General features: G+C 38.0%; 1 protein-coding gene and 1 long non-coding RNA gene across 2 annotated transcripts; one reads left to right on the forward strand and one right to left on the reverse strand.

Moving 5' to 3' along the window:
* Nucleotides 1–1,627: 1,627 nt before the first annotated feature.
* On the reverse strand, nucleotides 1,628–22,834 carry LOC100002283 (uncharacterized). The gene is given in 4 exon segments (XM_087243607.2): nucleotides 1,628–3,410; nucleotides 15,033–15,148; nucleotides 15,151–16,740; nucleotides 22,693–22,834. Coding segments are annotated over 3 exon segments (3,351 nt in total). The 5' UTR covers nucleotides 16,736–16,740; nucleotides 22,693–22,834; the 3' UTR covers nucleotides 1,628–1,760.
* LOC147845485 (uncharacterized) lies at nucleotides 6,972–12,147 on the forward strand. The gene is made up of 2 exons (XR_015480371.1): nucleotides 6,972–7,261; nucleotides 8,490–12,147. It is a non-coding gene; the product is annotated as an uncharacterized LOC147845485 (long non-coding RNA).
* Nucleotides 22,835–24,541: the final 1,707 nt, after the last annotated feature.

The raw sequence follows: 24,541 nt of genomic DNA on the forward strand, positions 1-24,541 counted from the left end.
ATGTTAAAAAACAATGTTCCTCAAAAGAAAGAGAAGAGGAAATTTGGATATTTCACCTTCAACAGTGCAGAACATCATTAAAAGATTTAAGAAATCTGGAGGAATTTCAGTACGTAAAGGGTGCAAGCCTGAGCTAAACAACTGCAATCTTCGATCCCTCAGGCTGCACTGCATCAAGAATCCTCATTCATCTATAAGCGAGATCACCACATGGACTCGGGACTACTGCGGCAAACCGTTGTCAAGTACCACAATATGTAGGTACATGCACAAATGCCAGTCAAAACTGTACTGGGCCAAAAGGAAGCCCTATGTTAACAGTGTCCAGAAGCGCAGTCAACTTCTCTTGGCTCGGAGGCATCTGGGATGCACAATCACACAGTGGAAACATGTACTGTGGTCTGAAGAATCAGTATTTTTAGGTATTTTTTTGGGAGAAATGTATGCTGTGGACTCTGACCCAAAGAAGAAAATGATCATCCAGACTGTTACCAGCAAGTCCAAAAGCCAGGGTCTGTCATTGTATGGGGTTTTGTCAGTGCCCTTGGCAAAGGTAACCTGCACTTCTGTGATGGCACTATTAGTGCTGAAAAGTACATGGAGATTTTGGAGCAATATGCTGCCTTCTTTTTCAGGGAACTACATTCTGCACACATTACAAAGTCTTGGCTGCAGAGGAAGAGGTTTCAGATACTTGACTGGCCTACCTGCAGTCCCGACCAGTTTCTAATAGAGAATGTGTGGCGCATTTTGAAGAGCAAAATGTTACAATGAAGACCCTGTACCGTAGCCCACCTTAAGACTTGTTTGCAGGAAAAATAGGACAAAATTACAGCTGAAACACTTCATCACTTGGTGTCTTCAGTCCCTAAATGTATTTTAAGTGTTGTTAAAAGGAATAGAAACATTACAAATTGATAAATGCTTTACTGTTCCAACTTTTTTTTTTTTTAAATGTGTTGCAAGAACCAAAAAAAATCCCTAAAAACACTAAAAATCATGAGGAACACATTAAATAATATTTGTTGTATTGCCTGTAAAAGAAATTGCTTAAACGGAAATGGAAGAACGAACTGAAATGATGTCATGCTTAATGAAATTGCTTTGAGACGGTTTCACCAGTTTGAAACAGCTCATAACTTTTTGGTCGAGATTGTTTTGGCTCCTAAACACATTTGGGCTGCCATTGGTCCATGTCAATCACATAATTGGTGTGGGTGTCTGGAACTCCTCCTTCTTTGACATATGATTAAACTCCAGATAGATTGACGGATCGGCTCATATAACCAAACTTTTAACTGTTCAGCTCTGCTCTAAAGTTCCATTCATGCGTTACGAGACATGACCGTATGAGCGTCAATGATATCCATGGACTTCTGCCGTGGTAAGAAATCATATATAAGCTTGTTCAACAGCAGAAATCGCACTGTGTGTACTCCTGGCTTAAAGATGGTGCCATTTGTGCTTTTGTAGTGTAGCTTGTACATGTTTTCCCCCATCGATAGAAGATGTCTTGAAACTGTTTCTGCTTGCATGGTTGTGGTTTGTTCTTTGTGAGAGGAATTTATGAGCTGAGCAGGACCTAAGCTCTGATCCTTCTTAAAAAATGTCAAATAAAGTTTGGGATGTTGTCACTTTGAATTTGTGAGGTGTGTGCAGAACCAGCCAATCTGTCGATTTGATCTGGAATGGGTTGGTTCCGTTTCCGGAGGTGAACAGATACAGTGGAAGAAATGAACTGAACACGGAGACTGGAGAGCCTAATTTAACCCAATGTTTGAAGTTGTGGAGGTGAAACTCTTCAGATGCTGATCACATGTGAACGCTTTCTCTCCATTTTGCAGAGTTTGTAACTGATTGAAGCTCTTGTTGCAATGTGAACACTAGTTAGGTTTCTCTCCAGTGTGAATCGCCTCATGTTTTTTCAGATGCCATGCCTGGCTGAATCTCTTGTTGCACTGGAAACACATGTAAGGTTTCTCTCCGGTGTGAATCCTCTCGTGTTTTTTCAGGTTTTCTGATCGACTGAATCTCTTGTCGCAGTGTGAGCACTTGTATGGTTTCTCTCCGGTGTGAATCCTCTCATGTCTTTTCAGTTGTCCTAACCTACCGAATGTCTTCTTGCACTGGAAACACATGTAAGGTCTCTCTCCAGTGTGAATCCTCTCATGTAATTTCAGGCTTTCTAAGTGACTGAATCTCTTGTCGCAGTGTGAACACTTGAACGGTTTCTCTCCAGTGTGAATCCTCTTGTGTATTTTCAGGCTTCCTAATCGTCTGAATCTCTTTCCACAGAGTAAACATTTGTGAGGTTTTTCTCCAGTGTGAACTTTCTCATGCAATTTCAAGCTTACCAACCAACTAAATCTCTTTCCACACTGCAAACACTTGTGAGGTTTTTCTCCAGTGTGAACCTTCTCATGATTTTTCAAGCTTACTGACCGACTGAATCTCTTTCCACACTGCAAACACTTGTAAGGTTTCTCTCCAGTGTGAATCTTCTCATGTGATTTCAGTGAACTTAACTGACTGAATCTCTTATCACAGTGTGAACACATGTACGGTTTCTCTCCAGTGTGAATTCTCTCATGCGCTTTCAAGGTGTTTGGCAGTTTGAATCTCTTGTCACAGTGTTGACACGTGTAAGGTTTCTCTTCAGTGTGAGTCTTCTTGTGCAGTTTTAAGGCTATAGCTGTAATAAAGGTCTTCTCGCACTCAAAGCACATGAACTCTCTCACTCCAGTGTGGGTCTTCTCATGAAGTCTTAAAGTGTGGAGGTGTTTAAAACTCTTTTGACACACAGAGCATGAATAGGATTTCTCCTTTGTATGAACTCTAAGGTGAATCTTCAGTTCTGAAGCCCTCAAAAAGGCTTTCCCACATTGGTCACATTCGTGCGTTTTCTCTCCATTGTGGATGATCATGTGTCTATTACGGGTTGAGGCTTGACTGAAACTCTTCCCACATTGAGAACATGTGAACGGTTTCTCTCCAGTGTGGATCCTCATGTGCATCTCCAGACTCTGTTTGCAATTCAGACTCAAGCCACACTGAGTGCAGGTGAATGGTGTCTCTCCGGTGTGGGTCCTCTTGTGTTTATTAAGAGAAAATAAGTATCTGAAACTCTCCCCACACTCAGAACATGTGAATGGTTTCTCTCCAGTGTGGATCCTCATGTGATAATTCAGAGTTTTTTTGCATGACAGACTCTTTCCACACTGAGCGCAGGTGAAATCTGAGCGTTTCTCTGTTTTCTTCAGTGGCTTTTTTTCTTTGATTAGAGTTTTCCCTCTCTTTTTCACATGTTGGCGTGTCTCCTTCATTAGGCCTGAAATAAAGAAGGCGACAGCATTTAAAGACTTCGATCTCTGATTGAACTTGCACACAAACTGCACTGAAACAACTCTATCCTACAAAGTGTACAAACAAAATGATAACAGAGATCAGACAAGCTGATGGCGGAAAACAGATGCATAGAGAATGAGAGAGAGATGTTAATTCTGTCAGCAGCAAAGGCAACAGCAGCACCACCACAAGGGTATAGCTAAACCCTTGTGCTGAGTTACTGAAGTTTGTCCTGTGCGCTTGCGTTTTTTTTTAGTTACTTCTTTGGTTTGGTGCGTTAATCTTATCGTTACTATTATTCAAAAGAAGGTAATGATTCGCACTCAATTGCTTCGTACTGTTTTTATTTTTACTTTTTCTTACATTTTACGGGTGATAACAGACAAACAGACGTTTCGGCACAAAGCCTTCCTCTGAGGAAGCAATTGAGTGCGAATCATTACCTTCTTTTGAAATATAGCTAAACCCTTACCTAACGTTTCTTTGATCGTTATTGGCATGTTTGTTGCAAGGCAACCTTAGGTATCTAGAAAGGCACCATTAATAAATACAATCAGGGCTAGTCATTAACACCCGCAAAATGCTGGAAGATTTTAGCTGTGGCGGGTTAGACAGCCACCATCACTAGCCACTTTGGCTGGCTAAAAATACTTTTCAAATTGTAGTTTTCCTAAAAGCAGAATTCAACAATAAGGATGACCCAATATCCGTGCAAATGCGATCTTAGTATCGAGAAGCAACAAATTAAAAAAATAATTGTGTCCGCGTGAGCAAAAGAAAGCAGGTGAATACCGAATGAAAGGATGATCACTCGTGGCAACAGCTGATGTGGTGCGCGCTCCCGTTTCCTTGCGTGAAGCAACTGTCCCTGGAAACGCAACTAGTGTGATCGGTTCTCTTTCAAATAGACTACACAAAACATTATGCTCATGCACCCGGCAGTCTTGCTGCTTTTACGAGCTCCAGCACCGATTGCTTTCGCTTTGACCATTCTTTGAACAGATTATTAATTGGCCTAACGTTAACCGTGTATGTGATCAACCGATTGCATGTAGTTTCTTTAGTTGACATTACTTAAAACGGTGGATTAAAACAATGTTGAGACTAGCATTTAAGATGTTAACTGAACATGGAATAACAGTACTAGCTAAATAGAGTTAATAGAATAATCTTAGTGTAAAACCGTAAGTAAGGTAAGTAAATATTCAAGAGTATGTGAACTTGAATTTATATTAAAGTAACTTGATTTTTGCTAGTTAGTTTACTTTGGAAGCTTTAGGTTTCTTACTTTAAGGCAATAACTGACTTACAGTTGAAGTCAGAATTATTAGCCCCCCTTTGATTTTTATTTTCTCTTTTAAATATTTCCAAAATTATGTTTAATTGAGCAAGGAAATTTTCACAGTATGCCTGATAATATTTTTTCTTCTGGAGAAAGTCTTATTTGTTTTGGCTAAATTAAAAGCAGTTTTTAATTTTTTAACACCATTTTAAGAACAAAATTATTAGCCCCTTTAGGCTATTTTTTGCCGATAGAACATATTGATGGTTTGTTCTGTAGACTATACGCGGTATAGAAGTGTTTTGAAGAATATCTAGTAAAATATTATTTACTGTCATCATGGCAAAGATAAAATAAATCAGTTATTAGAAATGAGTTATTAAAACTATTATGTTTTGAAATGTGCTGAGAAAAATCTGCTCTCCGTTAAACAGAAATTGGGGAAACAAATAAACAGAGGGGCTAATAATGTAACTTCAGATTTCCTTGTAAGTTTATATTGCAAAAAATACGCAATTTGTTTTTAAAACCTTTAAGTAAACTGAACTTGATAGAATTTCATGTTTATTTATTCAGCAACAGCTCCCTATATTTTTTTTTTTACCATGGTACTTTGAATTTTCAGACTGAAAATATACTGTACAGGCCCCTAGCCAGGGGGGCTTCAGGTGGTTTGAAAGACCCACCCCTCACTGACACAGAACCAGAATTTGTCCCATACATGAGCTCATTTGCCCTATTTTTACTTTTATGCCATCATAAGTTGTGAAAATGACGCATTGAAAATGCCATAAGATCAAGTGGAATCCTCTGTTGACTGTCGCTTCGTGTGACTTCAGATAAGACCAAAGCAAACAATTATTTTTCATGAGTCGAACATCCAGCTGTGCAAGAATCTGACATAAGTTTTAATTTGATTTGATATTTTTTTTCTTATTTTCAAACAGAAATATCATACAAATTCTTCAACAAAAAATAATTTTCAGTCGAAAATGGAGCGGGATGATTATTTTCACACCCCATTACTACACACATCATTCGTCTATTTTACTTATTAAACTTATTACTTCTTTTACTTATCTCTTATTTTTACATGAGACATTTGAGCTCTGCATGAAACATCCTTTTGGCATTTTTGACATATGTTTGATTCCATTTATACATTTACATTTTATAACATAGACCCAAAAAAAAAAAAATACATAGTACTGCAAAAAGCCATTCATTTCATCATACCTTTCTCATTTTATCCTTTTTCAATCACCTTCATCATTATATTCCTTTAATAAAATTCATAATTTTTAATAATATTATAATTTATTAAACTTTTTAAATTGATTAATATCCTGAAACTGTTTGAGAGTCTGATCTAGACTGTTCCATGATTTCACACAACATTTTTGTTCTTCTCTCAGATTATATCCCCTTGTCTTTCTTCAAAAAATTTTGTATGCATTTCGGAAGTATTTTATTCCTAGTTTTAAACCTTGTGCTGTTTTAAATTTAACTAAATCATTGAACTTGAGTATTTTGTATGCTCCAAATACCCACATTTTCGAATGACTTTTTTCCGAATTGTACCTAAAGATCGTAAATTAGATTTATATGTATTCCCCCAAATTTCAACACAATAACTCGTATATGGCAACATAAGTGTGTTATATAATACATTGATTTATTGTCCAGGATAAATCTTGCTTCATACACTATTGCTACAGTTTTGACTAATTTTGATATCACATTATTTTTGTGTAAAGTCATCTTTCACTATTGACCTACTGTATTGTTTTTAAATAGAGAAAACGTTTTACAAGTAACGTTTTATCTAAATCCTGGACCTTATTCTTGAAACAAAACAAAAAAAGAACAATAAAAGCAGCCTGTAGTAAAACTGAATTTATATAATTGGGCTAATGTACTTTTTTGAGCACAAGAGAGGCTAGAAAAACCATCACGCTCTACATTATTATTATTATCATTATTATTATTGTTGTTTCAGGCGGTTCATTCTGCTGTAGTGACCCAGGATTAATAAAGGGACAAAGCCAAAAAGAAAATGAATGAATGTATTAATTTTTATTATTCAAAGGGTCAAATTCTGACTGAAGAAATTTGAGTGTGCTGGCCAGTTTGTGATTTGCCTAATACATAACAATAGATACATTTTATTTTAATTTAAAACTTTGACAGAATCTTTTTTTTTCTTACGATGTTAAAAAATGTGTTTTTTAAAAATAAGTAATTATTGGAGCAATTCCAATGTTATGGATGTGACATTTGCAGTAGGGCTGCTGCACGATTCTGGCTAAAATGTGAATCACGATTTTTATTTGTTTTTTTTTTTGCTTAGAATCGAGTTCACGATTTTCTCACAATTCCGTAAACGTAAAATAAAGGTTAATATGTTTAGCCTATTATTATTGTTAATTCTCAAATATGGTAAAACAACACTAATATTATTAGGCCTATGTGTAGGTTTACTGTTGGTTAAAGTGCAAAATTTTGTTTAGGACCAATTCCAGTGTTATGGATGAGACATTTGCAGTAAAAACCCTATATACATTCACGGAGAAGGTATATGCTAACATTATATTGAAACATCTGTTTAAATTTTCCAGAACAACTGACCACAGAGTTATGGAACCAGAAAAATATCAATCTGTAAACATATTTTGTACTTTAAATTAAGAAAATAAACATCAGTTATGGATGTGACCTAAAAAGTTTACAGTCTACAACATACTTTGTGGAAATTCTGTGAATTAAATTGCACAACTCAAAATAAATAATGATAATCAAAAGGATAAGAGGCACTTACTACAGAACAAAAATGATTGATGTTATTTTATTTAATATTTATGCATTTTTTAGTCATTATGGATGTAACCGATGTGAAATTGCCACTTGTGTGACTTTGGTAAATTAAATTTAATCGTTTAAAAACATTGACAACGACATTGAGTATTTCTAAAATACTGTAAAATAATTGCTTGCACAAGAAACTTGAAACGTTTTCCATATTTTGGTGAAAACTTTTTTTTCATGGTGTGGTTGACATTTGCATGGAATTGCTCATTCATATTTATTCTTTAGGAAATATTTTTGGTACATCAAACGTGTGGTTATGATAACCACCCAACAAGCATATCCAGCTAAAAGAAGTGCTTAAAATGTCACTAAATGCAGTATTTAATAATAATTATTATTAAATATTTAAGTAGAAAATGAGGCAAACAACTCCAAAAAGGTCTACTTTTTGAGAAAAAAGAACCATCGCTTTCACTGTATATTTCGCTGTACGACTTCAAAACAAACATTAGCACTATTCAATTGACTGAACAATGTTGTACTTAGATAGTCATTGGCCACTAATATGATTTCACTAATTAGAACTTACAATGAATATGAGCAATTCCGTGCAAATGTCAACCTTGCCATGAAAAAAAAGTTTTCACCAAAATACGGAAACCGTTTCTGGGTTGTTTTTTTTGGGGGTATTTTGCAGTACTTTAGAAATACTCAACAATCTGTAAATGTTTTCAAACTATTCTATTTGATTTAAGTCACACATTTGACAATTTCACATCAGTCACATCCAAAACAACACTTTTCCCTCATAAATGTGAAAATATTAAATAAAATCAATAATTTTTGTTTTATAGAGAGCCAACTCTTCTCATTTTGATTATCATTGTTTCTTTTGGGTTGTGCAGTTTAATTCACAGATTTTCTACAAAGTATGTTGTATTCTGTAAACCCGCAGACTTTTTTTTGTCACATCCATAATGTTTATTTTCCACATATAAAGTACAAAACATTTTTACAGATTGATATTTTTCTGGTCCCATAACTCTGTGATCAGTTATTCTGGGAAATATGAACAAAAGCTTCAATATAATGTTAATGTATACTGTCTGCGAATTTATGTTTTGATTTTTTCCTGCAAATGTCACATCCATAACCTTGGAATTGCTCATATTTTACTGAAATTATATTATTAAGGAGAAAGTCTAAATGTGTGAATATAAAACCAACTTTACCTCAATAGTTTTACTTGGTTACATATTGTATTTACACGTTGATAGCCTCGATTTCAAGCCAATAGGTTTATTAAACAGGTAAACAATAATTAACTTACCTCAATAAAACAAATAAATAAATACAAAGAGATTAATCTGTGTGTATAATTTTCGCAGCTGTTATTATTAGATCTTAACTGACGCAAAAAGCTTCATGAAGCCATCACTAGTGTTAGTGAAACGGTTAACCAAAAACAAACCTTTAAACGAAGTTGTGGAAACCAAAAATGACAACATGTACACAGCTCTAAAACCATAAAAAAGGAAAAAGAAAAAAAAACAAGCAACATACCTGTTTAACGTTAGATATGAAACCGCTGTTGAAATAACTGTTGGCTAACGTTAAGCCCTGTTCCTCCGGTTGTATTGGTTGGGAAATTGAAAACGTTACAATGAAAAAACGCGAAGAGTTGTAGTATTCGTTAAATAAACACCCGGGAGATTAATTATTAAAACCATGTAGCTTCCTTATGCCTTCAGCACTGAGCTTGAGCATCTGAACCCGAGTTTCATGTTGTTCTGAGCTTTTACTCCAATGCATCCGCTATAAATGTATGTATATTTATATGCCGTGTACTACTGCCATCTAGAGGACAATAACTGCGACAGCAACTTATAGCGGTTATAAAGGGCGCCAAGTATTAAACCGGTTTCAGTAAAACGAATAAAGAAAGCGAAATCAATCAATATTAAAGGGGTAGTTCAACCAATAATGAAAGTTTACTGATCACTTACTCACTATCAAGGGATCCCTTCTTTCTTTTGTCTTCACAAAAGAAGATATTTTGAAAGAAGTATACACACACACACACACACACACACACACACACACACACACACACACACACACACTTAAAAGCAGAAGTTTACATACACTGTAAAAGGCACATAACCATTAAAAAGTCAGATGTTAATGTGTATAAACATTTTTTCTTTAAGGTAAGTTAGGATTATCAAATGTGTTTCTGTTGTGCTTAATAGGAGAATAATGAGAGAGATTTTTTGGAGAAATTGTTATAACTTTTCTTGAAAGTCAAGTTTTCAGACAATAAGATTATTCTGCCTCTGAAAAAGCTCAGATGATGATGTCAAGGTTTTGGAGGTTTCTGATTGGCTAATTGACAACATTTGAGTTAATTGGAGGCACGACTGCAGAATAGTATTTAAGGAAAACCTCAAACACACTGCTTCCTTGTGTGACAACATGGGAAAATCAACAAGCCAGAATCAACAAAAAAATTACAAGATTACAATTTGCTAAATTACGCTGGAAAAAGACTAATTTCTGGAGACATGTCCTGTGGTTTGATGGAGCTAAGGCCCCGTTTACACTAGTGCGTTTTAGATTTAAAACGGCGTTTTAGAATGAAAACGATCCGCGTCCACACCTGCGTTTTACCCAGCGTTTCTGAACCGCTCTCCGTCCACACCAAAAAGCTGAAAACGCACATCACGTGACCACACAGACACTCTCGGGCAAGCGCTGCAGCCCATCTACCCAGATGAGAACTTTGCTAGTCGGACTTCTCATCAAGCATCTCCCGCTGGATCAAATCTCACTATATTTATTAAACGGGATATTTCATTCATCTTGTTGTCTTTATCTAACGACATATTCCCTGACTTTGGTCATTGGAATCTATTACTTTTTCTCAGGTAACGTGTTTTGGCTGAGCGCAAAGATAAGTTAATGATTAATGTAACCACGTAGCCTATTCTGCATATTGACTGATCGCTTGCCTTTATTTCCTATAATGTATAAACTTATTGTATGTTATACTTTTATAATGGCCATTATCGATTATTAAAACTGATATTCAGCAAAAGAGAGGGTGTGTTTCGTATTTTCACTGAAATTGAAAGGAGGCAGTTGTTATCGGCTCCGTTTTGTTATAAATATCCACACAGTGAAGATGACGCTCATGCAGCACGACGCCTCAACATTTCTGCATAATAGGCAGTTCCTAAATCATGTTTACATTTTATTGTTGAGAAAGTGAAACAACGTAGCCAGGTGATGTGAATGAAGTAATAAAGTACACTGTTCCCTTTAAAGATTTACCTGTGTCCTCGGTATAGTCTGCTTTTCCATATCAAACTGAAAAGAAGAGACTGCAGCCTTGATCAAACTTGCGAAGTCTGAACTTACAAGGAGAGAATGCAGGACTGAACTGTGTGTGTTAGGCTACTTAATATTGAGGAAAAGCCCCAATCAGAGAGGCGAATGTCCGCAGCCCCGCCTCCGTTTTCAGATGTCTCCGTTTTCCATCATCCACACTGAGACGGAGCAGCAGCGTTTCAGAATGAAAACGGCCTCTCCAGCGTTTTCAGCGCTCGAGAACTCCGGCGTAGTGTGGACGGTTGGCGTAACCGTAGCAAAACTGATGCGTTTTCAAACTAAAACGCACTAGTGTAAACGGGGCCTAAGATTGAACTGTTCGGCCATAATGACCAGAGTTACATTTGGAGGACAAAGCATTATGTTGTGGGGCTGTTTTGCTGCTGGAGGGACTGGTCCACTTCACAGCATAGATGGTATCATGAAGAAAGAACAGTATGTAGAAATACTGAAGCAACATCTCAAGACATCAGCCAGGAAATTTAAACTTGGCCACAAATGGGTCTTCCAAACAGACCATGACCCTAGGCACACTGCCAAATTAGTCAAAATGTGCTTTATAGACAACAGAGTGAATGTTTTTGAGTGGCCATCACAAAGCCCTGATCTCAATCCTATAGAAAATTTGTGGGCAGAGTTGAAAAAGCTTGTGCGAGCAAATCTAAATCCAATTCTGTCAGGAGGAATGGCCCAAAATTCCTGCAAACTATTGTGAGAAGCTAGTGAAAGGATACCCAAAACATCCAAAGTTATACACTTTAATGTAAATCATTTAGGTAATCCTAACAGACCTAAAATAGTAAACATTTAGTATGATTTACCATCAGACATTTAAAAATAATGGTTATGTTCCTTTTTTTAGTGTGTGTAAACTTCTGGTCTAACTTTACATGTGTGTATTTATTTGTAGAATTTTATTCATAATTTCATGTTTTTAATCAATTGATGTGAGTGATAACTTAAACTTGCTACATTTTTCTTTCTAAATAATAGTTTTTAGCATAGCAAAACTATTAATGCTGTGGAGATTAAACAATGTTGTAAACTTACATTTGGCACATCCCACTCATGATATAAATCAGATCTAAATAAGAACAACACAAACACACTTTCTATACATGCACAAATACATCAGCAAGGTCTGCATACTGCTGTTAAACATGATATGAAGCAGATAACTCACGATTTGAGTTCAGGTAATGTGTGTCTCCTCAGCACATCTGCTCCACTTCCAGATGCCAGGTGATGCAGATGACTGTGATGTTTTAAGGAATAGAAATCTGCACATGGCACAATCAAGTTTGCATTCAGCTAGTCAAAATCGAAGCTAAGCTAAGCTGCATACCAAGCAAATCTCTGCCCAGAAACGTCATTGACCTCTATAATAACACTCAAGATAATAGTCAGCTGTGATTCTATTGTCTTCAGTGTGAATTAGTGATGTGCGGATCATTACTAAAATATCAATATCTCCGATACCAGCTTTGTATGTTCTAGAATCGATTATCTTATCAAAATATCGATATTTCAGTAATTTGGAGCAAATATGTAGTTTATTGGAAACAGAAATACAGTGTTAAGTAACCACAATTATTCTAGTTTGTCTGAATAATGCCAACTTAGTCGGAACTACTTGTTCTTCCGCCTGGTAAGTCATGTGCGTAATTTGGCACTGTACAACTTCAGAGCACGCTAGCTAGGCACTCAGTCCACTAGCCTGGCACATGTTCTTCAGTCATGCTGTTATTGGATATGGGTGGCCGCAAGCGAAGCTATGTGTGGAGCTACTTCACTTCCAGGCCCGGATTGGCTAATCGGGAGGACCGGGAGAATTCCCGGTGGGCCAGTCCGTTTTTTGGCCGCGAGGGCCGGTGTCCCTAGTTCCAGAATCTGTCGCTCTTAGCAGTCACACTTTTTAAAAATAATTTATTTATTTACTTGACCACAGCCTTCTTATTCATTATTTTACCGAAGCTCTGCTCTTTTTATCTATTTTCTCGTAGCCTCGTGAGCAGGATCCAGGTTAATGATGATATAAGTCACCATTAAACGTACAGCTGTTGTGGTACAGTGGTTTGTACGTTAGATTATGACGCAGCCAACCTGGGTTCGGTCCTTGTCTGAATAACAAATTTTTTTTTTTCATTTTTATTGTTAAGACATATAATGCTGTAAGGGTTGTTGAACGTTTGAAGTTCTAAAAGAGCTGTTTTCTCAAAAAAAGACGTGATAGTGTAATTAGAAACTGAATTGGAAATAACCTTATTTTAATATAGTCAGTGGTGAACTGAGGTGGGCCGGTCTGAGGCTTGAAACTCCAGGGCTGAAAAAGAGTCCCACTCCGGCCCTGTTCACTTCCATGAACTCAAACAATGCGGTTTGTGACACGTGTAACACAACAGTGAGGTACTGTGGTAATACCACAAACATAATCAAACATCTACATATAAATCACAAGACAGAATATGACAACACCCTGACTAGGCGGTCAGAAGAGGAAGAAACGAGAGGCAGGTGCTACTAGGGCGAGACAGACATCACTTTCAGAGTCCTTAGGTGTAGCAGGCAGAAACTATCCAGGTACAGAGGGAGAAAATGTGACAATGATAAAACAATGGTTCAGAAATCTTCAAGGGGTCCGGATTAACATGTCACTACACCAAAAAGTGTGAATGTTTATTTTTTGTTAGGATGTTCGGGCAGAAGTTTTAAGACATTCATGCTCGAATGCTTTCAATAAATATGTAAGTTGGCTCTTTTTTGTATGATAATTCTTCATCAATATACAAGAATAACCTGTAATATGCCTCGTGTTCAGTATTAGTATGAAATTACACTTTTTAGTACACTACTTGCTACTTTAAAGGGTCACGAAACACCAAAACACATTTCTTTGAGCTGTTAACAGTCGTATATGTGTCCCACACTGCTAAAAACACTATTAGACACCTATATTTCACTAAAAAGTGTAAATTGGTTGTTTTTGCGTTATTTCAAGTTATTTCAAATTTGTACTTCCGGTTTGAAACGAATTTTTGAAGCTGCGTCACAGTCACGACATAATAGCGTGTATTCCAGCGTGCAGACTGGGCGTCTGTGCCAGAGTGAGTCTTATTACTTCTTACAGTGTGATGCATTAATGCATGAGTAAGGCTTGGTTCAAACCAATCAGCGCGCTCTATTGTGCAACTTCATTAATATTCATTAGTGTCATAGTGTTTAGACGACAGAGACGCCACGTTGTGTTGGCAAAACAAGCGTGAAGTGTTGCTTTTATAGTTTGCTGCAGTTAAGTTTCGTTTTCATTTTCTCTCTGTGAGAGCTCAGACTCATGTGTGGATTAACAGTGTACGCGACGCTCGACAACAATAACTTACGTGTCTAAGGAGGATTATTGTTTACCTGAGAGCTGTTCTCATCTGCAAACGCTGAGATCCGGATTCGCTTGTAGTCTTCTCTTAATAAAGACGCGGCTCTAGTTGCTGGTGATTGTCCTGTCTCTACAGATTTGGTAAGTGAGCGACCAGCGCTCTTTGTTTATTCAGTTTGTTCGTATCGAACTAAGTTAACTATTGCACCAAGTGTAAACATGTTAGCACCACAACCAAACTTTAACCTCGTGTAGGATTTTCGCCGCATTTTGTGACCGGAATAACACACGCGGCTTTCTGAATCTACCTGCCGAGTGCATGTAAGTTTCCGGGAAATGCTGTTTTTTTTCTCTCATTCGCCGTGCGGTATCAAACATTGCATGAAAAATACACGCTTAGAGCAGTTCCTCGAATCAAATATCTCGTTTGTCGCGAGGGACATGAATGAATTCCTTGAATGAAAGAGCCAAACTGCAGTTAAAGTCCAACATTTAATAATTTGGCAAATAATTCGACTACAGATGTCCATGTAGGTTAAACACCATCACTTTCTCCTGTGTGTGTGTGTGTGTGTGTGTGTGTGTGTGTGTGTGTGTGTGTGTATATTTTGACTCTGAAACTCGCGCGTGCCCAAATAGACACTCCCACACCATCCCACTTTTCTTCCTTCGACACTCCCCCCTAAACAGAGCTGGACACGCCCACTTTTCTGACTTTTTCCAAAGTAGAAGTGTGAAAACACCCTGCTGAAACGAGGGGGTTTCATGGCCCTTTAATTTACCAAACAGTAATTTTTGGGCAAAGTATCGGTATCCCCGATACTCGCCTTTATTTTACTTGGTGTCAGATTGAATAGTAAACCAGTGGTATTGCACATCACTAGTGTGAATCCTCTCATGTGACTTCAGGGGTCTTAAATTCCTAAATCCCTTTCTGCAGTGTGAACACTTGTTGGGGTCTCTCCAGTGTGATATCTCTCGTGTGATTTCAGATGTCCTGACTGACTGAAAGTCTTGTCACAGAGGGAACACTTGTAGGGTTTCTCTCCAGTGTGAATCCTCTCATGTGTTGTCAGGCTTCCTGAGCAACTGAATCTCTTGTCGCAGAGTGAACACTTGTAAGGTTTCTCTCCAGTGTGAATTCTCTCATGTATTTTCAGATGTTCTGACCGGATGAATCTCTTGTCGCAGTGTCCACACTTGTAAGGTTTCTCTCCAGTGTGAATTCTCTCATGTATTTTCAGATGTTCTGACCGGATGAATCTCTTGTCGCAGTGTCCACACTTGTAAGGTTTCTCTCCAGTGTGGCTCATCTCATGTGTTTTTAAATGTCCTGAATGACTGAATCTCTTGTCACAGTGGAAACACATGTAAGGTTTATCTCCAGTGTGATTCCTCTTGTGTAATTTCAGGCCTTCTAAGTGATTAAATCTCTTGTCGCACTGTGAACACTTATAAGGTTTTTCTCCAGTGTGAACTCGCTCATGTCTTTTCAGGGTTCCTAACAGTCTGAATCTCTTGTCGCAGTCTGAACACTTGTAAGGTTTCTCTTCATTGTGAATCATTTCATGTATTTTCAGGCCTTCTGACTGACTGAATCTTTTGTCGCAGTGTGAACACTTGTACGGTTTCTCTCCAGTGTGAACCCTCTTATGTTTCTTCAAGCTTCCCAAATGACGGAATCTTTTCCCGCAGAGTAAACACTTGTAAGGTTTCTTTCCAGTGTGAATCCTCTCATGTAACTTAAGGGTTTCTGACTGACTGAATCTCTTATCGCATTGTGAACATTTATAAGGTTTCTCTCCAGTGTGAATCCTCTCATGTGTTTTCAGTGAATCTAACCGTCTGAATCTTTTGTCACAGTGTTCACAATTATAGGGTTTCTCTTCAGTGTGAGTCCTCTTGTGCAGTTTCAAGGCTATAGCTGTAATAAAGGTCTTCTCGCACTCAAAGCACATGAACTCTCTCACTCCAGTGTGGGTCTTCTCATGAAGTCTTAAAGTGTAGAGGTGTTTAAAACTCTTTTGACACGCAGAGCATGAATAGGATTTCTCCTTTGTATGAACTCTAAGGTGAATCTTCAGTTCTGAAGCCCTCAAAAAGGCTTTCCCACATTGGTCACATTCGTGTGTTTTCTCTCCATTGTGGATGATCATGTGTCTATTACGGGATGAGGCTTGACTGAAACTCTTCCCACACTGAGAACATGTGAACGGTTTCTCTCCAGTGTGGATCCTCATGTGCATCTCCAGACTCTGTTTGCAATTCAGACTCGAGCCACACTGAGTGCAGGTGAATGGTGTCTCTCCGGTGTGGGTCCTCTTGTGTTTATTAAGGGATGTTAAGTATCTGAAACTCTCCCCACACTGAGAACATGTGAATGGTTTCTCTCCAGTGTGGATCCTCATGTGATAATTCAGAGTTTTTTTGCATGACAGACTCTTTCCACACTGAGCGCAGGAGAAATCTGAGCGTTTCTCTTCTCTTTTCAGTAATTGAGTTTTCCCTCTCTTTTTCACATGTTGGCGTGTCTCCTCCATTAGGCCTGAAATAAAAAAAGGTGACAGCATTTAAAGACTTTTTTTATTCAGTTCAGTTGATCACAGTTTAACTTTGTACACAAACTGCACTGAAACAACTCTATCCTATAAAATCTACAAATGAAATGATCATTGTTACTGCGGCCACAACACATCTGTTTAAAGCTTCTGTAAAGAACTGACCTGCATTTGACAGATGACACAATTTCAATAAAATTAAAACTTCACTTTTTTGCCATCAACTAGGCTATAGGCCACAATATTTAGGGCATTCTATACATTATGACATTCATAAGACCTTAATATGAATTTCTGTTAAAATCTCGAATACCATTTTTAGCAAGTGAGGCAGGCGGTCTGCCATGAAGCCGAAGGCTGCTACCATCCACCAAAGTGGAAGTGGAGCAGGAAACAAAAGCATTCCACCAGCTGGAGGAGCCGTCACTGAAAACCAGAAGACAGACAGGTAGATAGATTCCTCCACTGGACTCCCAGCACATCGTTGTCAGATCTCTCAGCTGGTTGAGGGCCAAATGGCAATGTGTTTGGAGAACCGACCCCTAACTATTTTTTCTTTTCCCACTCTCCCCTTTCTCTGTCTCTCACTCTGCCTTTTATCTCCTTTTCTCTTGCCCTGTTTCTCAGGTTCTCCCTTCTCCAGGGAGTATGCATCAACTCGGGGTGCCCCCAGCCTGTGAGGGGTGATGGGGTATGTAGCAAATGAGGCAGGGCAGAGAGCCGTGAAGGTATACAAGATGGGTGGCAGAAGTGCTAATTACCGACAACCTGCACGCATCACCATGCAAAGGAGTGGTCTGCCTTGCGCCGTCTCTTTGCATGGGGAGGTTGTGGGGCTCAACACCGGCGGATAAAGAGCCAGAAGCCATTCCAGAAAAGGCCAGGGGAGTCACCACTATCTGCCATAAAGCCGAAGCCTGCTACTATCCACCCAAGTGGGAATGGAGCAGAAGACAAAAGCATTCCGCCAACTGGAGGAGCCGTTGCTGGACATCAGAAGAGGGACGGGGGAATAGATTCCTCCATAGGGCTCCCATCAATATCAGATCTTTGGTTGAGGACCGAATGACAACAGGTTGGAGAACTGAACCCTATTTGTCTCTCTTCACTCTTCCATCTCTCGTCTCCCAGGTTCCAGCCCCCCAGAGAGTATGAACTGCCTCATGGTGTCCCTGGCCTGCAAGGGGTGATGGGACTATGTAGCGAGTGAGAGAGCCATGGGGGCATACAAGGTGGAAGGCAGGAGTGCTAATTAGAGACACCTGCACGCATCACCTGTTTGAGTCTCATGGAGGAGCTCTGGATGTTAAAAGAAGAACACAGCAGTGGAGGAAGCGAGAGGACCAGGCCTGGACGTTTTATGTGTTGCTTTTGGTTTTGGTTTGACAGCAGTCTCCATGAGGAACTGCCATCTGTTTTATTTTTCTAATTTAAAATTATTTAAAATATTTGTCAATTCTCCACCTCTTTCTTCCCGATGAGCAGGTGGCCATCTAGCTTGATTACACCATTATTGTATCTTGTTGCTAGTAAGATAACCAGGCTTTCAGCAAAACCCATATTGGTTTACTGATATTTCTGTGCTACAACAAACTTAGGACAGTTTAGCAAAACACTGCCTCATCTGAACTCACCGCGAGTGAGACGGAGAAAATAAAATCACACAAGCACTGAGGTAAAATTAAATGCTCAAGACACAATCTTTAAAATAATGGCTTGTATTAAAAATGTTGACAGATTTATTTATTATGTATACGTGATGCACACACACATACATGGAAACTAGGGCTGTAACGATACACAATATAAAATCGAAATCGCGACACTCATATCTACGATCCTGTGTCCAGGGAGAATTGCGACACACCCCGTGATACCTTTCCAATAACGTCACGCGTGCCTGCAAAAGTTGAGCTAATTAACACTTTTTTTTCGTTCGACATTACAAGCACTGCTCCGTTTAAGCCCTCGCAATATTTAGCCGGGAGAGCTCGCACGGAGCTCTTAGTAAGGGACCGTCTGAATGTGTCAGGAATATCAAAAACAAAACCAACTTAACCCCGCTTGACAACAGACAACGCCAGAAACATTGCCAATGCTGTCAAAGCGGCTGGATTTTCAGCGCATATACGATGATTTGCTCACACTGTTAATGTGGCTGCACAGAGAGGGATGGGCGTTCACCAGATGTCAGGTAACAGCGCAAACTTTTCTGTAACCGCGCTGTGTGCTTTCTGTTTGAACCTTTGAGAGTGCTGACTGACAGGTGCGCGATGCGTGAGGTCAGAAAACACGACGAAGCTTTAAGTTAAGATGAACACAGTTTCTATAGTTATACTTTATTTAGAGATAAAGGTATATGGCTCTGCATATAATCACTCTATCTTGCTGGAGTTTATAGCCGTTTCGCTTTACTTCAGGACGCATTAATGCCGCTCTGAAGGTCTAATCGCTGTTTTAAGTTATCCAGAGCTGTATGAATATACAAATCTTGAATATCACAATAGTATTAAATATTACAATTGTAACAACACAGACAGCAACACTTTTGCACAATCGATACCCAGCTGATTCAGTCGTTTCATAAGAGGACCGCGCCTCTTCTTTTTTCCTTGTCAACATAAAGGCAGTGAGGTGCGCCTCGTTTTCGCCCCTTGTTTAACTGCAAGGCATACTTAATTTGCGGGACGATAACGGTTAACCCGTGCCTACAGACACATTTGCCAAAGAAGCAAAATGGAAGAAGAATATTGCTGTTTGATACAGACCTGTTGATGCTTAACCAGCGCTGATGTTGACCTGGATCTGCGTAATAAACGCAACAAATAGGCTTTACTTTTTATTTTACAGCTTAAAGCATGTACGCAGATTAATGCAATATCATATTTAAACAACAAAACTGTTTACAAAAAGTCTACATATGCGCGCGTTGTTGCTGTCTTTTCATCACGCAGCGTGCGCACTTGAACCGCGAGGGAGAGAGAGGAAACCATAGGCTATATATCAGGACATAATCTTTAAAATAATGATTTCTATTAAAATGTAAAAGGTTTTGTGATTATAATAATAACAGCGGGGCATTAAATAAAAGCATATTTTCCGTGAAGCGAGCAATTTGAGAAAGTCTGCGATTTTTATTTGACGGAAGAAAAAAAACATATGATTGGAAAAAAAAGCCTATGCCGCTTATTAAAAATAATCAGTCAGTATTTTCGTTTTGTAATAAAAAATAATTATTTAAGTAAAAATAATTTAGGGCAGTCCTATTTATTTCATTCATTTTATTTAGATTATTCTGCTCTTCTGTGCTAAACACTGCAGGTGCGTGAAGATGCTCTGTTGTTATGTTCTATTATTAATATGCTAGCATTTAAAAATAAATCAGTATTTTAAAATGCAATATTTAATGTGTCAGACACAAAATAGACACGTCAATTTGTTTAATTTAAAATTAAAAGTAATCTGACCAGTTAACCGGTAATAACCGATTAATGAGCGGCGGTTGTCGGTTAGCAAAATTAACGAAATGAGCATCCCTAGTAGCCATTTAATTTACTTTTTCTATGTAAGAGAACTTGATTGAAAAAGAATTTTTAACATGCTTGAACCATCTACACAATGGAGTTTAGTTCTGTTTGTTTTTTCAACAGTATTTTGTTACAAAGAAAACAGAAGTGATATAGCTTTGGCTATTTATTTATTTTATACATGGCTATTTATATTGTTAATAATTTGCATAGTTAATATTGTTCTTTGATGTTTAGTTTATAAAGATTTTTCAAATGTTATTTAATAAAAAATAGTTTTAAAAATCTTTTTTTTCCCCACCCCACACGGAAAAAAAAATCGTGATACGAACCGAATCGTGGGTCAAAAATCGTGATACGAACCGAATCGTGGGTTTGGTGTATCGTTACTGCCCTAATGGAAACAAAACTACACACAATTTATATATGCATGCATGTGTGCAATTATTAACATAGGCTCATTCTGAAAACGTACCCCATATACAATTCTGGAGATCGCAAATTATGTAGCCAGAGAAACGTATCTTTAAAATGAACACTACGAGGCGGTATAAAACTGTTCTTTTTCACGCTCACTAGCTGAGTGCTTACCTCCGTATCGACTTGAGATACAGAGAGGAGTTGACCATGATGACAGGGTTTGAGTCAGCAAAGGACAGTTCCAGAAAGCGGGACAAACAATAGCAAAAAAATGTAAAAGTAAATAACAGGTTGAGAATGTGGTAAAATCTGAAAACATGGGAAAAATCAGGCTGCTGCGAGGGTTCTTCTTTTCAAAACACTGTCGGTTGGGTTTAGGGAAGGGGGTATGCGGGTCAATCAGTGCTTTTGAAAACACTATTGGTTGGGCTTAGGGAAGGGTGAGGGTGGGTCAGCCGGTCGGTCGGTCATTCAGTCAGTCGACAGCAGCCTCTGGTGGATTTACGGAAGAAGAGCAGATGTGAATGGCACTCGCAAAAGAAATTTGAGATCTCACGTGTACATTGCTGCCTCTGGTGGATTCGCAAAAACAAAAACTGCAAAAAAAAAAAAAGTACCTCCTGGGACATATTTGGCGCTCTCCAGAAATGTATACTGGGTACATTTTCAGAATGAGCCTGGGTTGCATTAGATCAGGGGTGTCCAATCTCAATCCTGGAGGGCCAGTGTCCTACAAAGTTTAGCTCCAACCCTGATCAAACTCTCTTACTAGACATACTAGAAACTTTCTGGTGTTGAAGCAAGCTAAACTCAGCAGGACACCGGTCCTCAAGTCCAGAGTTTGAACATCCTTGCATTAGATAATGTCATACGGTACACAATAAGGTTTCCAATTGCTACTACAAATGTGTTGGTGATAAATCATGTTAGTAAAGTCTGGCAAACATCAACAACATGCAGGCTGAAGCTGAGGCTTTTTTAAATGCATTAGTTAACATAAACAAATGAACAATGTCAAAGTTTAAAACAGTTTAAACTTGCATGCTATTCATGTAGGCAGCAAAGTGGCTCAGTGGTTAGCACTGTTGCCTCACACCAAGAGTAGAGGAATGAACTGCCAACTATTCTAGCGTATGCTTCCAGCCACAACTGAGCACTGGGAAACACCCATACACTCTCACATTCACTCACACACTCATACACTACGGCCAGTTTAGTTCATCCAATTCCCCTATAGTGCATGTGTTTGGACTGTGTGGGAAACCGGATCAACTCACGGAGAACATGCCAACTCCACACAGAAATGCCAGCTAGTCCAGCAAGGACTTTAACCAGTGGCCCTCTTGCTGTGAGGCGACAGTGCTAACCACTGAACCTCTCCCATTTTCTTATCTGTGCACCTGCATATGTAGCTTAGTTTCTGCTCATCTACTATCAGCGCCGCTGCTCTCTCTCTCTCTCTCCCTCTCTTTTGAACGGATGTTGACCCGGCTGCTTAACGTCTCCTCTTTTGGCACGTCTGCAATCTTTCTGTTTTCACTCTTCCTCTTTCTCGCGTTGACACAGTGTCAGCTTTTCCTGTTTGCCTCACTGCGGTTAGCCTCTTTGCCATTCTTTCTGTGTTGGAGGTGTGTAAAAGTGGAGGCAGACTTTTCAGTGTGTCACTTCAGTGTGTAAAACATTTAAAATGGCAGTTTTCCAATGTCAAAAATGCCTGAAGAGTGTTTTACATGAATGATATGAAGAAATATGTAAATAATGTGTTTCCAAATATCAAAATAACTGCAACAGCAGGTCCACCAGCTCAGCCAAGCTGGTCCACTAGCTCAGCTAGGTCTCCACCAGCTCAGCCAAGCTGGTCAACCAGCTTTGCCCAGCTACTAGTTTAAGCTGATAATAGCGGGATCTTTTAGTAGTTAATAACGGTTAACTGTTAACTGCTAACCAAAAACACTTAACTGTAACCAAAAAAGAGAAAGACAAGCAACATACCTGTTTAGATATGAAATCGCTGTTGAATAGCAGTAGGCTACACCCTGTATTTCCGGTATAATGAAGAAACGTGAAGAGTTAAGAAGTATTCGTTAAAGGGGTAATGAAACCCTCCTCTTTCAGTTCAAGTCTACCTCAGAATGTTTTCAAAAAATGCTACAAAATGGGGGTGGAGCAGAGCAGAGGGAGAAGTGGGCGTGGCTGGCAGAGCAAGAGGAAAAGAGCGGGAGAACAACTGTCAGTCAGCTGACCAGCTCAAGACTAAAACATTAGTTCCACACACAAAACATGAGGAGACACGTTATTTTATAGTTTACAAAGTTAAAATGCAAAGAAATAAACAGTAAGTAATTTAATGCCGTGTTACATATACGATAGGCTATTTGTAATTTCATATTATATACAGTTGACGTCAGGATTATTAGCCCCCCTTTGAGTTATTTTTTTCTTTTTTAAATATTTCCCGAATGATGTTTAACAGAGCAAGGACGTTTTTACAGTATGTCTGATAATATATTTTCTTCTGGAGAAAGTCTTATTTGTTTTATTTCGGCTAGAATAAAAGCAGTTTTAAAATTTTTAAAAACCATTTAGGGACAAAATTATTTGCCCCTTTAAACTATATATTTTTTTTAATAGTCTACAGAACAAACCATCATTATACAATAACTTGCCTAATTACCCTAACCTGCCTAGTTAACCTAATTAAGCCTTTAAATGTCTCTTTAAGCTGTATAGAAGTGTTTTAATGTGTATGTGTGTATATATATATATATATATATATATATATATATATATATATATATATACACAGTTGAAGTCAGAATTATTAGCACCCCTGAATTATTCACCCTCCTGTTTATTTTTTTTCCCAATTTCTATTTAATGGAGAGAAGATTTCTTCCACACATTTCTAAACATAATAGTTTTAGTTACTCATTTCTAATAACTGATTGATTTTATTTTTGCCATGATGACAGTAAATATTATTTTACTAGATCTTTTTCAAGACACTTCTATACATCTTAAAGTGACATTTAAAGGCTTAACTAGGTTAATTAGGTTAACTAGGCAGGTTAGGGTAATTAGGCAAGTTATTGTATAACGATGGTTTGTTCTGTAGACTATCTGAAAAAAAATTTGCTTGAAGGGGCTAATAATTTTGTCCCTAAAATGCTTTTTAAAAAATTTAAAACTGCTTTCATTCTAGCCGAAATAAAACAAATAAGACTTTCTCTAGAAGAAAAAAACATTATTAGACATACTGTGAAAATTTCCTTGCTCTGTTAAACATAATTTAGGAAATATTTAAAAAAGAAAGAAAAATTCAAAGAAGGGTTAATAATTCTGACTTCAACTGTGTGTATATATATATATATATATATATATATATATATATATATATATATATATATATATATATATATATACACACACACACACATATATACAGGTTTGCATGAAAGTATGATATACATATATACACAGGTTTGCATGAAAGTAAAACAGGTTTCTGTCTTCATTTACTTTCCCTTGGCTTGTTTCAAACCTTTTATGAATTTCTTTATTCTGCTGAACATTTAAAGAAGATATTTTGAAGAATGCTGGACTCATTGGCTTCCACAGTATTTGTTTTCTATCCAAGTCAATAGTTTTTAGTGTTCTTCAAAACATCTGCTTTTGTGTTCAACCAAAAAAAAAAAGAAACTTGTAAAGATAAGGAAGGAAATAGTGAGTAAATGTTCAGTTTCGGGCTCAGTCTTACAAAAGAAAGTCAGATAGTCAGTGTGCCAAGAAAGGGAGGCTTTTCTCCTACTTTTTCTCCTACTCCTACGTTTCTCCTGTGCGC

The sequence above is a fragment of the Danio rerio genome, chromosome 3 (assembly GCF_052040795.2).
Source record: "Danio rerio strain M-AB ecotype USA chromosome 3, GRCz13ab, whole genome shotgun sequence".
Taxonomy (NCBI): domain Eukaryota; kingdom Metazoa; phylum Chordata; class Actinopteri; order Cypriniformes; family Danionidae; genus Danio; species Danio rerio.